This window comes from Echinops telfairi, unplaced genomic scaffold, assembly GCF_000313985.2.
Source record: "Echinops telfairi isolate 266 unplaced genomic scaffold, ASM31398v2 ScPeMD7_25;HRSCAF=90, whole genome shotgun sequence".
NCBI lineage: Eukaryota > Metazoa > Chordata > Mammalia > Afrosoricida > Tenrecidae > Echinops > Echinops telfairi.
The window spans coordinates 33,127,514-33,143,800 of NW_022103922.1; the positions used below are offsets into that span (position 1 = coordinate 33,127,514).

Here is a 16,287-nt window from a genome sequence, read left to right on the forward strand (position 1 = left end):
AGAGAAAGGGGAGAGATCCCACCCGCTGGCCTGCCTGCCCGCAGCCTGCTATTTATCCCTCCCTATCCCCACTGGCTGGGGTGGGGGTCAGCGGCGTGGTTGAGGATATTGACCAATCTCAGTGGCTGAGTTCATATGCATGCGTGCGTATGTAATGTCGCTGGTGCCTGTGTGGGTGTGCCGGCCTAGGTGACCTGGGTCTGAGCATGCCCAGCTCTGGATGGCCCCGTTAGGTATCTAACGTGTGCCTGATTTCTTTGCAGCCCCTTTACTGTGGCATGGTCAGCTAATTTTCGTTAGTGTAGGCAGTCGGTGGAGACAACCCCCTTTATCCCTCATCTTCCTCCTTTTCAACTTCATGCCTTTATTACCACTCCCCATTGTAGATGGCGAATTTCTAAATTGCCTTTCCCTATCAAAGCAATCATCTGAGAAGAAAAGCATATTTCTTGATCGGAAAAATATGTTCCTGTTGAAACTTTGAAAATCTGCATTCTAAGCAAAGTCTAGTCCGGAACAAGCTATCAAATTACAGCAGGTTACACCAACTCACAGTGCCAAGCACTCCCTCTTCATTAGACTAAGTTCTCATCAGCTCATCCTTAACCATCCAAGCAAGGTCCTCGGGTACCGGCCACAAGCTTGGGGGTCCACCTATCTCCCTGATTTTCAAGCTAGCCAGCCCTTCTTGCTCTGGGGCTAGGTCAATGGTACCACTGTAGGCTCAGGAGTCCACACAACTCCCTGAACTTCAGACTGGCCAATGCTCCTCTTTCCCTTTGTTGCTGTACCTCCCCCACATCCATTGATTGAAAAGACCTGAGTGGTCCTCATAAACAGCATTCCAGGCTGTCCACTCCTGACGCACGCTCGTTCCTAGTCTTAGAAAGGGCGTTTGCCTTTGGGTTTGTTTTCAGGACAAAGGCTTTTCCTGCCTTGATGCATCTAGGCAAGGATTTGCTTAAATTGCTTGAAATTCAAAAAACCACACGCAGCCCTCCTGCAAATGCAAATCTCCTATTCTCCCAGTAGGCCTTAGTAGATCTGCATGTCTTTTAAAATGCAAATTTCCTGACTTTAAAGGTTCCCGATAGGGCTCCAGGCCTAGATTCAGGCTTAAAAGAACTGACTGGATAGCAGTCACTGCTATTAGATGAAGAATTGAGCCATCTTCTTCAGAAACACTTCCATGTCTTTCTTTCCCCCACTTCTACCCCAATCCTGAATTACTCCTCATCTGTGTACCTCTAGCATCCTGTGCTTACCGATATATGTGCTTACCTGCACTAGACTAAGTTTTTCTTTTATGTTTGTCTCCCCTACTAGTAATAGGAGTCCCAAGATGTCAGGGATGATGTCTTCCTCATCTGGTAACTCTGGGGCTTAACACAGGGCTTGCTACAAGACAAGAACTCCATAAATTATTTTTGAGTCATGGAAGAATTTAAGAGACTACAGGAATGTTTTCATTCAGGAGCAAAATATATAATGGTAAATTTTATAAAATGAGAGCACACTTACTTGTGTAGCACCTATGTTTGATGTGACGCTTTTGTCATGTGTTGTAGTTATCAGGGGCCCCTGGGTGGTATTAACAAATTCAGCTACTAACCACAAAAGGAGAAGTTGGTGGCCACCCAGAGGCACAAGGAAGAAAGGCCCGGTGACCCACTGCCAAAGAGTCCATCACCGACAACCCTGGGGAGCACTGTTCTATTCTGACACACGTGGTTATCAAGCTCACCCCTACTAACTCAACTTTAAGTCCATTGGTGTCAGAGGTTCTGCGACTTGTGTGGAGGTTCTAGCAGGGGAGGGCAGCTACTCATACACCTTGACCGAAGGACGGTCCTCCTTCTATTGGGGAAGGTTGTCCTCGTCAACCAAGCATGCAGCTTCGGGAGGGACACACATGGAGCAGTGAGGTAGGAAGGGGTCACCCGCCTAGCCAGTCAGATCAGCTGAATCAACCCTGGTGATCAATGGGGTGACAGATGTCACAGTCAGATTGCCCTCACATCCCAGAGATTCTGTTGTATTTATTTTTTGAATCACTGAACAGCATCTAACACCTTGTCATCTATGCAGGAGTTGCTCAATAATGATTTATTAATTTACATTTAGTTAAGATTGAGAATGGACGGCTTACTACTCAATACTTGCCCGCACGCCTACATCATTGAAGATGCAGGTACAATAGCAAAGTGTGGTGAGGAAATCAGACGGTGCCTGGCTACCAGGAAGACTAGTGTCTGGAGGGAAGTCATAGCTAAGTCCGCGTGAAAGAAGCACATCCGACTGTGTGACCCAAGGGTTGTGAATGATAAAATCCAAGACCAGAGGAGGGAAAGGTATTAGAGCTTAAATGCAGAGCACCCGGTTGAAGAAGGTGTTGGAGCAACAGCACTCTAGCTGAGAAGAATTACTAAGAGGCAGAAGGGCGAGTGTGATGGTGGTGCAGGAGGAAGGTAAAAGGAAAGCGCTAGGAAGCAAAGTTATGGATAGAGGCATAAACATAGGTGTGTACATATGTAAATAGATCAATTCACATTTTTATATTTTTGTCTAATAAAGGTTTATATGATTTTGTTACAAAGAAAAAAAAAGAATGACTGGCTTAGAAAAGCTCAGCTCTCATAAGACAAGCGCTGGAATTGGCTAACGAGGCAGGCCTAAGTTTCTGTGTTTGGCAATAAACAACAAGCCATCCTGTGGTCTGTGGAGACATCCTCTAGGAATTACTAGAAGCTGTTAAGGTGGAGAACTCCCTAGGAGGACTTATCCTGGCACTTCTAGAAGCTTGAATATGTGAGAGTTTCTATTTTTATTAAATTTCTTGATTCTTTGAATAAACAGGCCAAACCCTGGACGCAGTCTCAGAGATAAAGCCTAAGGATGAAATCTTGAGGAACAGCCTGTGCCCAGGCTGGTCTGCAGCAGGACTTCCCTCTCATCACCTCTCTCCTCTGTTTCAGAAAGCCGAATGCTGCAAGCCAACAACAGGGAATTCAACAGTAAATTTGGGTATCCGGTGAGTATGGGCCACTGGCAGTTTCACAAGGGGGTGATATTCTCGTGCGAGCTCCCCTTGGTTGGTAGAGCCGCAGTACAGCTCTTCTTGATGTGATTAACTGTTGGATTGTGTGATATGTGAATTATATCCCAGTAAAACTGCTGAAAAAAAGTAATTAAGAATTGCTTAGAACAGAGCCTTATACATAGTAAATATTCATTACTTGTCCATTTTTGCTGTTATTCACTATTAGCATTGTTGGCATCAATGTAGGCGAGCTTTATCCAGGACAGAGCAGCCTTCTGCCCCCAAGGACAGCCCGCACTGAGCCGCCTGGCTGTTTGACTCTAGGCGTCAGGGGAAAGAGGGAACTCAGACACTTCTTTCCTCTCCCTTTTCCTGGAGGGAGGGAGGGACATGCTGAGTAAAGACTGGACGCTTGGGGCATCAGGTAATACTTTCATTCCAGTTTGGAGCCATCTTTTCTTCCTCTTATTGTGCTCGTTTTCTTTGACTCACAGGACAATACCATCAATACCTCAAAATACAATATCTTCAACTTCCTGCCCTTGAACTTGTTTGAACAGTTCCAGAGACTTGCAAATGCTTATTTCCTCTTTTTGCTGTGCCTACAGGTATTGCCTTTTGGAATCATTTTCACAGAACATTTTGCCCACCTCTGGGGTCACGTAGTGTATGTAACCAGTCCTTCCTCCTCACCCAGCTGAAAGGTGTCTCTCCTATGGAGATAAAGAGGCAAGGCGCTCATTGGTGTCCCAGGCCGGTCCCCTAGAGGGGCTGGTCAAGACTGGCCAGTGTAAAACTAGCCTCCACAAGCGGAAGGAGATAGGGGCTTGTAACCCCAAAGAAGGGTAGCTTCCTCATCATGACCACCTGGCCACAGTTCAACTTGTCCATAAGGGACCACAAGCACTCTTCACTCCAACCTCAACTGTAACCGAGTCTGAAGGTGTCGGCACCCACTGACGCTTCCATCTTGTCCCAGACAGAAAGTTACCAGGCCAGGAGGGCTGAGGCAGGAGAAATATGTAGAACACAGGAGTGCCAGCACAAGACAAGGAAGCTGGGCAGGAAAGGTCTAAATTAGAGAATTTTCCCTTGCACAGGAGGGAAGTAAGAGTAAATATGGTTTTATCATATCCATTCTTACCTTTCTTGCCTCAGTATCTTTCATGGTCAGGGGAGATCTGGCCCTTTGCCATCGAGACAAAAGAAGTGGAGTTCAGAACAGATAGGTAGCAACATACAGCTTCCTCTCCTTCCTTCCTCCTCTGGGAAAATGTGTATTTACATTTTGGGAAGTATATAAAAGCTACAACACAGAAAAGCCACTACGGTCATTGAGTTTATTATGAACCTTCGGAAGTGAAAATGGTGGTGTGGGTTAGGGGGCTGAGGGATGGGACTATATCGTCCTTTCAATTTTCTGACCCAAGCTTATCTTCCTTTCCTCTCCCAGTTGATTCCGCAGATCTCCTCCTTGCCATGGTTTTCCACGGTGATACCCCTGATAGTGGTGCTGTCCATCACAGGCGTGAAAGACGCCAACGATGACCTGGTGAGGCTTCCTGGGCCTCTGGCTCCTCTCTTTACCCGCCAGAGCTCTGGGCCCAGAAGGACTTCCCAGAACTCCCTAGTGCTAAAGAAGCAGCACTGAATGGAAAGAGATTATTTCCCGTCCTTGTTTCTTTCTTTATCCCAGGGGACTATATCACCCCCTTAATTCCAAGAACAGTGGTCTGTGCATGCTTAGAAAGGACAAGACGAAGCCTGTCTCTGATTTTCTACCACAAATGTGGTAGCCCGCCTTCCAGACTGCCCTCCATCTCCTCTTTAAAATCCCAGCTCTTTCTTTGTCTTCCCTTAACTTTAACAAAGAGGAAAACGACATCGGACAATTCATCAAAGATGATCCTTCTACATGTCACTTTCCTGAACATTTTCCTTTATCGTTTTAGAAAAGGCACAAGTCTGACAGACAAGTAAACAACCGTCGTGTTCAGCTCTTGGTTAATGGCAGGTAAGTGTTTCCAGGGAAGCCAACGAGGTGGGACCACGTTTGAGACTGGCAATGCCCAAACCTGGTTTGCTGAGAGCTTCGGAGTAGTGCCAGCCAAACGCACTGTCATCAAGGCTTGGCCAACTCATGATGACGCTGTAGAACAGAATAGAACTACCCCATCGGCTGTACATCTTTCTCTTTTAGTCATTTTATTGGGGACTTGTCCAACTCTTATCACAGTCCATCCATCCATCCATCCATCCATCCATCCATCCATCCATCCATCCATCGTGTCCAGCACATTTGTACATTGTTGCCATCCTCGTCCTCAAACATTTGCCTTCTAGGCCGTGCATCTCTACTGAAGCAGATTGCCACGCTGTTCTCCCACGGAGTGTGTTCGGGCGTTCAAGCCTGTAGCTTAGCAGACAAGCCTCAACTTCTGCACCCTCAGGGCTCCGGGCAGTGAACAGAATCTCCGATGGAACCTAATAGAAAAAAATATATTTCTAGATTCAGCGTGCCCTAAATTTACAGCGCGACCTCAGTACGACAAGCTGACAGTTGTTGAAACATGCTTACTAGTCTAGATTTCGGTCTCCCTAGCTGCTTACTTTGTGGACAGCTTAGCCTTGCTCTTTTAAAGAAGTGCTGGCTCCAGTTTAGCTAGCTTTTCTGAATCTTTGCAGTTGGAAAGTTGGTAGATTATCTAGTCCAGTGTAGTCCCGTCCAGCTCCAGGAGTTACTGCCCCCAGACAGAGAGTCTGATAGGAAGGGGGGCCCAGGGAGTCAAAGCATGCCTTTTCCATCGCTTGGACCATATTTTTCTAAATCAAAAATTCAGATGCAGTACCTAGAAATTAAAGATGAACTTACAATGTAACAGAAGGGAATGGCTCCTACTTCTATCCCCACTCCCAAATCATAAACGCATAGTGGTTATAATTTCTAAGAACAACGTACTGCCAGTTTGTTGGCTTCTTATGTGACAAAGTGGGAGCTTTTCAATCCCCAGAGAAACCAGAGTGCAATGCCGTTCTTTCCTGTTTCATCAGTGAAAATCAGGGAGAATCCCCGAGAGCTGGCAAAAGTGAACAAGAGAAAACACCTTCTCAAGTGGGTTTCCTCCAAGGCGCGTAGCTTTCCTTCTGGATGACCAGAAGATTCTCTGAAGGAAACTGCAGATTTCTACAAAAAGACTTTTGGAGGGGTTTTAGATACTTTTCAGAAGCGGTGTTCTGCAAATACCCTTACCTTTCTGCTTGGCAATGAGGCTCTGCATTTCATGCCCTATCAATAGCCAGGCTGCATTCAAAAGTGAAATGCTTAATGGCCTCTAGACATGCCCTCTCTCTCCCATGCTCTTGGCTTGTTTGCCCTGATAGAAATGTTGAAAGGGGATGACTCTGATTCCAAAGTGTTGTGTCAATGTGTGCATTCTCCCTAGTCCTCCTAGCCGGGAGGAAAGATTTGTAGCTGGGGACACTGATGCTCAAAAAGCGGAGGGACGAGAGTCAGTATTAACTGTAGAATCTGCTCTTAATTGCAGGCTGCCTTTTAGGGGACGTGGGTCTTGAAGGGCCAAGGTATTCCAATTTTAATTTAAATAAATAAAATTGGTACCAAATCAAAAATGAAACTCACTGCTGTCAAGTTGATTCCAACTCACAGCAACCTTATAGGACAGTATGGAACTCCCCCTGTGGGTTTCCGAGACTGCAGCTCTTCATGGTCGTAGAGAGCCTCGCCTTCCTCGCAAAACTGGAACAGCCCTATGAGAATAGTCTCAAAGATGATTAAGTGAAAACCACTGACTGCCATCAAGTCACTTCTGACTCACATCAACCCCATAGGACAGAGGAGAACTGTTCCTATGGGGTTCCAAAACTGTCACTCTTCTTAGGAGTAGAAAGCCTCATCTTTCTCCTGAGGAGCCGCTGATGGTTTCCAACTGCTGACCTTGTGGTTGGCAACCCAACCCGTAACCACTATACCACCGGAGCTCGCGATTAAGTGAACGGTATAGTAAATGGTGTATCTAATATATACCTTCTTAACAAATATTGTATGTGATTATATGGATTTTTTTTTTTTAATTACAGCGATCACCTTTGGGGAACAAAACTAAAGGTTCAATCTATTAGTGACTTTCATTTTTCTCTTTCTACAGTCCCGCGCCCTGGTGATATAGTGGTTACAGTGTTAAGCTAAGGTGACCAGACGTCCTGCTTTTGGCAGGACAGTCCCGATTTTTAACAATTTTTCCCGCGTCCTGCGGCGTTTCAAAAAAGTCTCAATTTTTGGAAAGAATGCATGACAAGCTAGAGTATACCGTTTTCGGCTGCCATGTGGCTATTTCGCCAGGATATGAGTTTTATCAATGGTGTCCCGCTTTTTCCCCCCGCTTTACCAATGTGAAAATCTGGTCACCTTATGTTAAGCAGCTAACCACAAGGTCAGCAGTTTGAAACCAGCAGTCACTCCTCAGGAAAAAGATGCAGGTTGCTACTCCGATAAAGAAGTACAGTCTCAGACACCCACCAGGGCCATTCTACCCTGCCCAGTAAGGCCACTCACTGTGAGTTGACATTGACCTGTTGGCAGTGAGTGGGTGGATGGTATTTGCACTACTTGTTTTACCATATGTATATATTACTTTTTATTGTAAAATAATTATAATATGAGAATATCTACATATACAGTCATAGCATTTTAGAAAAATTCTTATTTGAACTGTCTTATCACCCATAAATATTGACTGCTCTTTTGGTCTTCCATAAAGTAGAGGACCCCCTTCCACAAGCGTTATAGCTCTAAGTCAAGAGACGTGGGCCCCACTCTTGATTAGAACATGGGTGCATCATAAGCCAGTTTGTTTCTTCTCTGTTTTCTGATTTGTTTATTTTGCTTTTTCAATCGTCAAAACAGAGCCTTGGGGAAACTCTGAGCAGACTTTGAAGTGCCATTTTCTTACAGGGTAAAGGAAGACAGATGGATGAACATCCAAGTGGGAGATATAGTAAAACTAGAAAACAATCACCCTGTCATGGTGAGTGCCTCTTTTGGCTCAGGCTTGTTCTCTGTTGGCATGAGTGGAAGCTCTGCGCCCACCCCTCTGAGTGACCTTCATCTGCCTCACTTTGTACCCGGAGGCTTGCAGCTCTGGCGGTAAGCCTGACCTCGTCCCTTTCTCATCGTTGCTACAGGTTAAATGGAAGTAGTTTGGGGAGGAAGGATGTGATGGCAGTGGCGGGTCTCAGAGAAAGAAAATAAACCAAATGTTCGCAAAGTTCTTAGAATGAACATTAGCTCCTCCTGTCACATTAAATGCTTGCCTTTGATTCCTGACCACAGGCAGATGTACTATTACTCTCTAGCAGTGAGCCCTACAGTGTGGCTTACGTAGAAACTACAGAACTTGATGGGTAAGTGTTCCCTCCAATCTTTCCAGTAAGACAATTTAGTCAGCTCAGGGAGTTTTCTGAAGGAGTCCAGGTGGCAGTATGGGCTAGGCATTAGACTGCTAATCACAAGATTGGCAGTTCAAACCCATCCCCTGCTACAAGGAAGAAAGATGAGGCTGCCTGCTCCCGTAAAGATGTACAGTATCAGACACTGTTTACCGGGTCACTGAGTCAGAATGGTTTGGTTTCGGTTTAGGGCGGTCAATCACTGAGAGAGAACATGACGCGGGGAACAGATGCTGTTCTCAGATGGACACAGTAGGGTCTGGAAATTCTCCAGATAACAGAAGGTAGAAAGCCAAACCCTTGGCACCCACATGTCTGAGGCTAAGCACCTACAGGCACTATTGAACGCCAGGTGCAGAATCTGAACAAATCAACTTTAAATTATAAAGCCTGAAAATGGAGACGCTCTGTTGTCTTCATTGTACTCAGTAATGCTGAGTGGTATCTGTAAAATCTCAGAACAGAATTCCAAAACTGCAGGGGGAAACTGAGTATGGAGATAACCATTTACTCATGAACTACCATGGTCCATGAAGGATTTAAGGTAGAGATTCATTCATGGGTAAGGCTAAGGTCTTAGGAGGACTCGGAGCCATTTTCCAAAAGCTTGTCCTATGGAGTTTCATCTCAATTGTGTCTCATAGCTATTGGTGCCCACAAGCTTTTGGAAAGGTGGCATCTCTTTTTGCTTCTGTCTGTGCCTCTCCTCAGTCATTAGATACCTGCATTGTCTGACAGCTATGCGTTGTTCCGATGAGGTGAGTGTAGGCCCTTCACTTGACCTTGAATAGAGCAGTGCCATCTCCAGGCTGTTTTGTGAGGTGTCAGCAGTTCTCTAGAGCATCTGTTCCGAACTTGTGGGCTAAAGTAGTGGGAGTGTGTTGCAGGCAGCAAGAGGCAGGGAGAGTGAGGGGCTCATAGTTGGCTTCCCTGCAATCCCACCTCAATATTATCCCTGAGAGAAGGGGACAATCGGCACCTCTTAGGACTCAAATTTATAGCCCAAACTCTGCTGGCAATCCCTATTTTCTAAACCCCCAGAGGGAATAGTAGTCACTGGACTACTCGTGACTGCCCTCTGGTGACTATGGGTCCTTTACTGTAGCGAAACCAACTTGAAAGTGAAGCAGGCCATCTCAATCACCAGTGAAATGGAAGATAACCTGGAGCTGCTATCTGCTTTTGATGGTGAGTTAGGAATAGCGTCTGCCTGCCCCAAATTTCCATTCGTAAAGAAGTGGTTAAGTAATGTATGGAGTGAATTAAATACAGAGAATTCTATCTAATTGATTAAAAAGAAAGATACAAGTTGATGTTTATTGACATGGAAAAAGAGTTACAACATACGTGGAAAATACAGATTTTAAAAGAGTTTGCGTAGTCTTTATAATACACACCTGTTTGGGACAGTATGTAGGTCTAGAAGAAAAGAAAACTTGAAAGGATGTACTCCAGAAGAGAAATATAATTTCCCTCTAAACAATGGTATCTTCTCTGTTTTTTTAACATGGTACATGTTTCTGTGACAGACACATTTTACTTTACTAATTAGGGAAAAGTCCAATTACTTCCATTGGCGGGGCAGGTGCACTAGGTCTGCCTTGTTAAGAAGTCTCTGGTTTTGCTCAGACGAAAGCTCGCATGATCTGCTGGTGCGTGTTGTGAGCAACTGTCATGTAGGGTGTCCTCTTTGGGGTGATCCATGTCCCCTGCAGCACTCGTCATCTCTGATGCCCGGAGCCTCTGTTTGCCTGGGTCTGGGGAGCTGGGCTATATGAACCGCCACGGAAAGGATAGGAAAACTATAGGAAGGATTTTCTTTCCTCTATTTATTAAACTCTCTCTGCCTATTAGGAAGGAAAGGGCTAAGATTACAGAGCCAGGGTGCCTACCCTTTAGCTTATTTATTTGTTTGTTTGTTTTTGCAGGAGAAGTAAGGTGTGCCCCTCCCAATAACAGGTTGGACAAATTCACAGGCATATTGACATATAAGGACAATAAGTACCTCCTGGACTATGACAAACTGCTGCTCCGAGGCTGCACCATCAGGAACACAGACTGGTGTTACGGCTTGGTGATTTATACCGGTGCGTCTCCCTAAAGCCACAGGCAGACTTCCAACCCAGTGGATCCCATCCATGGTCAGACTATATGCACTTGGATTACCAGATGTGGATAGGACCCTCAGATATACCTTAGAACACCATGGCTCTGGCATTGCATGTATGATGAGTGTTCAAAAGCTTATCTCTAGGGGGTTGGGGTTACTTTTTTCAAAACAGAGAAATGAGCCGCCAGTCTATCGATTCTTTCTTTGTGCTCCAAGACCACAGAATACTCCTGAATCTTTTCAACCATGTCTGGACACAAGGGGAGGTATAGAAATAAAATAAATACACATAGAAGGAGCATGAATTGTGGGACAGTATATGTGAGGGTGCCTGCTCTTAGATTATTCCCATGGAGAGAGAACAGATACTCATTATGGAACAGAATATAAAATATAATGTCAAGGGTTCATGCCAAAGAAAAGCCACAGGTGGTTCATTAGCTGTGGCCCCTCTGGAGAAGGCATGCTGCGTAGGGGTTTTCTTGGATTCAGCTGAGAGAAATGGAGGCTGACACCACTATAGAGGGAAGAGAAGGGCGCTGGAGTTGGCACTAAGGAAGATTCACCGCAGTCACTAAGCCTGAACTCAGGTTCCCAGAGCTGCCCTCCGCTCCCTGGAGGTCGGGGTCCCAGACTCCTCCTGGCATGGAAAGTGAGATGTCTGAAGCCCTAGAGAAAAGCGTAAGAGTCCGTGAAAGCCGCAGTAGAAACTGTTTTTCAGTGGTTCTTGGCGTACAGTGGCATCCTCTGCCCGGTGCTCAGACTCAGTGATTTGATGTGACTTAGTTCCTTCCTCGCGCACTTTAGCAACAGCCCCCTCCCGCGGACCCCCCCCACTGCCCCGCCAGAGGCTCGCTTTCAGCTGAAGAGTCTGTTCCCCTAAAGCAGTCGCAGAGAGGGCCAGCCAGCACAAATTTAGTGAAGGTTTACTCGGACTCTCCATTTGTCACGTGGTCGTGAGAAACTGTTTGGAATGTTGGGAAGCTCAGAGCAGAGGAGATCTTACAAACCACCCTGAGAGAGGGTCTGTTTCTCTGAGCATCTGTGGAAGATACAGTCTCATGTAGTTCTCCAGGCTCAGAGCCACCCAGCACCGTGACTTCAAGTCCTTCAGGAACTGCCTCACAGGAGAGAACGGCCTAGCCTCGGTCGTGCATTCTTGGTGTCTGCCCACATATCCAAGCAGTACCAGCGCCTCCTGTGTAAATATTGTGGGCCTTTCCTTATTAGATCACAGGTAAGAATAACATTAGGATAGTAAAAGATGAGAGAAATTGCTGCTTCCAGTTCCTTCTAGGCCTCTTATGTGTTCCCATGGCAGGATTTCTGGTCAGTAAGTGATCATGCATGGTGACTGATCATGCATGGTGACACAAACAGCTGCTTGCTTCGACTTCATGGTTTCGGCATGGAGAAACATGGGAGTCCCTGGCTCTCAATCTCTGCTCACCAGCATCCACCTTGGAAGAAATCACCCCCTATCAGGACATTTAAATATCGCATGGTCCACTAGTTGGTGAGGATCTCTTTACCAGAAAACCTCTTCTTTAAACGAAATACACCAGATGGTGATGAGAGAGACGCTTGTGGCTCCAGATCTATCTGAACTTACCTTCTCACTGGCTGCCAAGGAGAGTCAGCATTGCACTAAAAAGAAGTGGATTTCCATTGTTTGAATGATTGGTTCTAACTGTGAACTTTTGTCTAGGGCTTTATACCTGGTGTTGGGCTAGGAGACTAGGTGATCATGAAGGGACATTTCAACCCACTTGTCAAGCTCTGAGTGTTTCCAGTGATCCTAAGAGCTGCTGTCTCCTTGTGACACTTAGGGCCAGACACCAAACTGATGCAGAACAGTGGAAAATCCACCTTCAAGCGGACGCACATAGACCATCTCATGAATGTCTTTGTGATCTGGGTAAGTTAAAGACTTTTTCTCAATTTCTTTACAAATAGACATAATGCTCTAGGAGTAACTGGTATTTCCCTCTTGAAATTTTGTTGTTTGAAATTCTCAAGCATTTTCAGAACCCTACAGACTCCTTTCTGAAGCAGAAAGCAAGGAAGTCAACACAATGGAGTTTCTAATTTACTTGTTTGTTAAAGAAGTTGTTTATGCTTTGGCTAGTGGTACCAGAATGGGTTGAGGATCCAGCTCTAAAATTAAGACACATTTTAATTTACTCACAGCCAGTTTTATTCATGATCGCCACAATAAAACCTTACTTAGACTAATTAGAACATCTTCTAGAAATTCAATGCTTCTCAAATTGTATTTCCCTAGAGAAGCCGTAAGGAGATTGGGTGGGTGTTGTGATCTTCCTATTCTATAGTTCCTTCTTTAGAAAGAACATGATCTGTTCTGTAAGATTTCAGTTGGAAAAATAGAGGGTTCTAGTTCAAAAGACAGAGCAAATATTTTCAAACCAAATATCTGAGAAGGGACTTGTATCTAGAACTCTGATAACTTAGGTTTTTTTTTCCAATTCAATTAAAAATGGGCAATGGCCTATCGCCAACCCCCAATGTTTATGTGAGTAGAATCAAGTCACTTAAAAGTTTAATCTGAGAAGCACACCAGCCTATGTAACCACGAGGTGTCGAAGGGATCAGGTATAAGGCATCATCAGAACAAAAAATCTTACCATAGTGAATGATGGGGGGAGTGTGGAGTGGAGACCCAAAGCCCATTAGTAGGCCACTGGAGATCCCCTTGCAGAGGGGTCTTGGGTAGGAGATGAGCCAGTCAGGGTGCGATGTAACAACGATGAAAAATACAACTTTCCTCTAGTTCCTAAATGCTTCCTCCCCCCTCCCACTACCATGACTAGAATTCGACCTTGCAAGTCTGGCTAGACCAGAGGATGTACACTGGTACAGATAGGAACTGAAAATACAGGGAATCCAGGGCGGATGAGCCCTACAGGACCAGTGGTGTGAGTGGCGAAACAGGGTAGAGGTAGAGTAGGTAGGAAAGAGGGAATCGATTACAAGGAACTATATGTGACCTCCTCCCTGGCAGACAACCAAAAAGTGGGTGAAGGGAGACATCAGACAGGGCAAGATATGACAAAATAACAATTTATAAGCTATCAAGGGCTCATGCGGGAGGGGGGAGCGGGGAGGGAGGGGAAAAATGAGGACCTAATGCCGGGGGCTTAAGTGGAGAGTAAATGTTTTGAGAATGATGAGGGCAATGAATGTACAAATGCGCTTTACACAATTGATGTGTGTATGGATTGTGATAAGAGTTGTATGAGCCCCTAATAAAATGATTTAAAAAAAAGTTTAATCTGTACTTAATAATTCATGTATTGTAGCTCATAGCTGGCCTATCCTCATATAATTGTATTTTCTTAACAGTGTTTTCAATTCTATACTGTTGGCTTAATCCAATGACACTGTCAATGTGTGGTGGTTAAGCATTGGGCTGCCAACTGCAAAGTCAGCACTTGAAAACCACCAGCCAGCTCCGTGGGAGAAGGATGAAGTAGAAAGCTCCTGTGAAGATTTGCAGTCTCAAAGACTCACAGGAGGGGGAGTTCTGCTCTGTCCTATAGACAGCATCAACTTAACGGCAGTGGAAATGATGCCCTAGGGGAATAATTGATAATGTTCTCTACATAAAAATGACAATAATGACTCTAAGGTGAACCAGAGACATACAGAAAACAGATATGGGAATGGATTTGGGGCTGGCACTTAAGCCTAGCCTCAATCTAAGAATAATTAGTTCTCATGATAGGGCCCTGCTTGATGCTCACACTCATGAAGAGATCACTGAAGATATGTGTGTTATAGCAAAGTGTGGTGAAGAAACTAGAGGATGCCCAGCTATAAGAAGGAAGAGCATCTGGGTCTAAAAGGCTTGTCGTAAATAAAGCAGCCATCAAAGTGAGGTGTCAGCTAAGTCCACATAGAAAATGCACGCCCATGTGTTCCAATGATTGTAAATAATATAATCCAAATTTAAATGAGGGGATGGTATCAGAGCTTAAATTGTGAAAACCTGGTTTTCAGAAGGCTACAGATGGCAGTGGAAGCCCAGAGTTCACACACATGGATTAAGCCTCCATTGAATCCCATCTGACCGTAGTTGAGGGATGTGAATAGCCCTGCTATCAGAGAGCATTGTGAAGTTTATTATGGCAGACATAGTTAGGTAAAAAATACAATATATTTTCATTTTATCTCCCTTTTGACACATTTTTAAGTTATTTTAGTTTTTAAAAAAAGCACAGGGGAAATACATGTGGATTAAGTCTCTGGTGAATCCCCTCTGATTATGGATCAGGGATGTGAACAGCTTTGCTGTCATGCAGAACGCATTGGAAAGTGGGTCACTGAAGATGCAGTTAGGTTAAAATTTAGCACCTTATCATTTGATCTCCCTTATGATCCATTTTTCATTTGTTCTAGTTTTTAATACTTTCTGTCTTCTTTTCTATTGAGGTTTTTGTCTGTTTTACTTTACTACTGTTCAGTTTTAAAAAAAATATTTTTCTACATATGAAACCCAGGATAGATAAATCTATAGAGCCAACAACTGGATTAATGGTTCCTGGGAATTAGGGCAGGGGAGGATGGAGAGAAATGGGGAACTAATAGCGATACGTATAAGAATGAAGAAAATGTTGTACAATAAGTAAATAAAACTGGAAGAGGAAAAAAAAGGCAATGGATCTGAACAGACCTTTCTCCAAAGAAGATATCCAAATGGCTACTAAGCACACAAACAGATGTTCAGCAGCATTTGTCCTCAGGAAAATTCAAATAAAAACCACATCAAGAGATCACTTTATACCCACTAAGCTGACTAGAATTAAAATATCACATAAGAACAAATGTTGGTCAAGATGTATAGACATCAGGACCCAGGTACACTGCAGATGGGCATGTAAAATGGTCCAGGATTTTTTGAAAACAGTCTAGCACTTCAACGATTAAATATAGAGTTACCATGTGATTCAGCAATCCCACTCTGAGGAATACAAGGGGCTACCCCCCAAAAAACTGAGGTTTTTTTCAAAGCTATGTATTTAAATTTTTTAATAAAACAACCTTAAAACCTTCAAAGTACTCTCCATTACATTTAATACCTTTGTCAAATCTAAGATTCCTCTTGGAAACATTTTTCAAAGTAAGCTGTTTGGATGGCTGACAGCACCTCCTTCATTTTTTTCTTCACCTCTTCTACTTCATCACATCGCTGTCTTTTCATGTTCCTCTTCATTCTCAGAAACAAAAAGAAGTCACACGGAGTGAGGTCAGGTGCGTGGGCCAAGAGAAGCATGCTGTTTTTTGCCAAAAACTGGCACACAGAGATGGCTGTGCAAGTGGGTGCATTGTTGTGGTGGCAAAACCAGTCCCCTATCTGCCACAAATCAGGCCTTTTTGTCACAGACTGTTATGCAATCTTTTCAGACCCTCTAAATAGAAAGTCTGATTACCAGTCTTACCTGATGGAACAAACTCCACATCAAACAAACGAGCATTGTCTTGATCTTTGATTTCACTTGACGAGCTTTATTTGGATGAGGTGACGATGGCATCTTCCACTGGCTTGACTGACGTTTGCTTTCAGGGTCGTAAGAACAGCACCATGTATCAAAGGATATAGCATCTGGGGTCTTAAAAGCTTGAAGGTAAATGGCCATCTAGCTCAGAAACA

The 16,287-nt window shown here is 44.4% G+C and overlaps 1 protein-coding gene across 1 annotated transcript in view; it reads left to right on the forward strand.

The window, feature by feature from the left end:
- LOC101646724 (phospholipid-transporting ATPase FetA-like) overlaps window positions 1-16,287 on the forward strand; it is a 79,725-nt gene that overhangs the window by 22,885 nt on the left and 40,553 nt on the right. Inside the window, exons 3-11 of the mRNA XM_045289265.1 lie at window positions 2,976-3,031; window positions 3,535-3,648; window positions 4,494-4,592; window positions 4,993-5,054; window positions 8,013-8,085; window positions 8,391-8,461; window positions 9,612-9,694; window positions 10,435-10,593; window positions 12,446-12,534. Coding sequence (XP_045145200.1) covers window positions 2,976-3,031; window positions 3,535-3,648; window positions 4,494-4,592; window positions 4,993-5,054; window positions 8,013-8,085; window positions 8,391-8,461; window positions 9,612-9,694; window positions 10,435-10,593; window positions 12,446-12,534 — 806 coding nt within the window. The remainder of the gene's footprint in view (window positions 1-2,975; window positions 3,032-3,534; window positions 3,649-4,493; window positions 4,593-4,992; window positions 5,055-8,012; window positions 8,086-8,390; window positions 8,462-9,611; window positions 9,695-10,434; window positions 10,594-12,445; window positions 12,535-16,287) is intronic.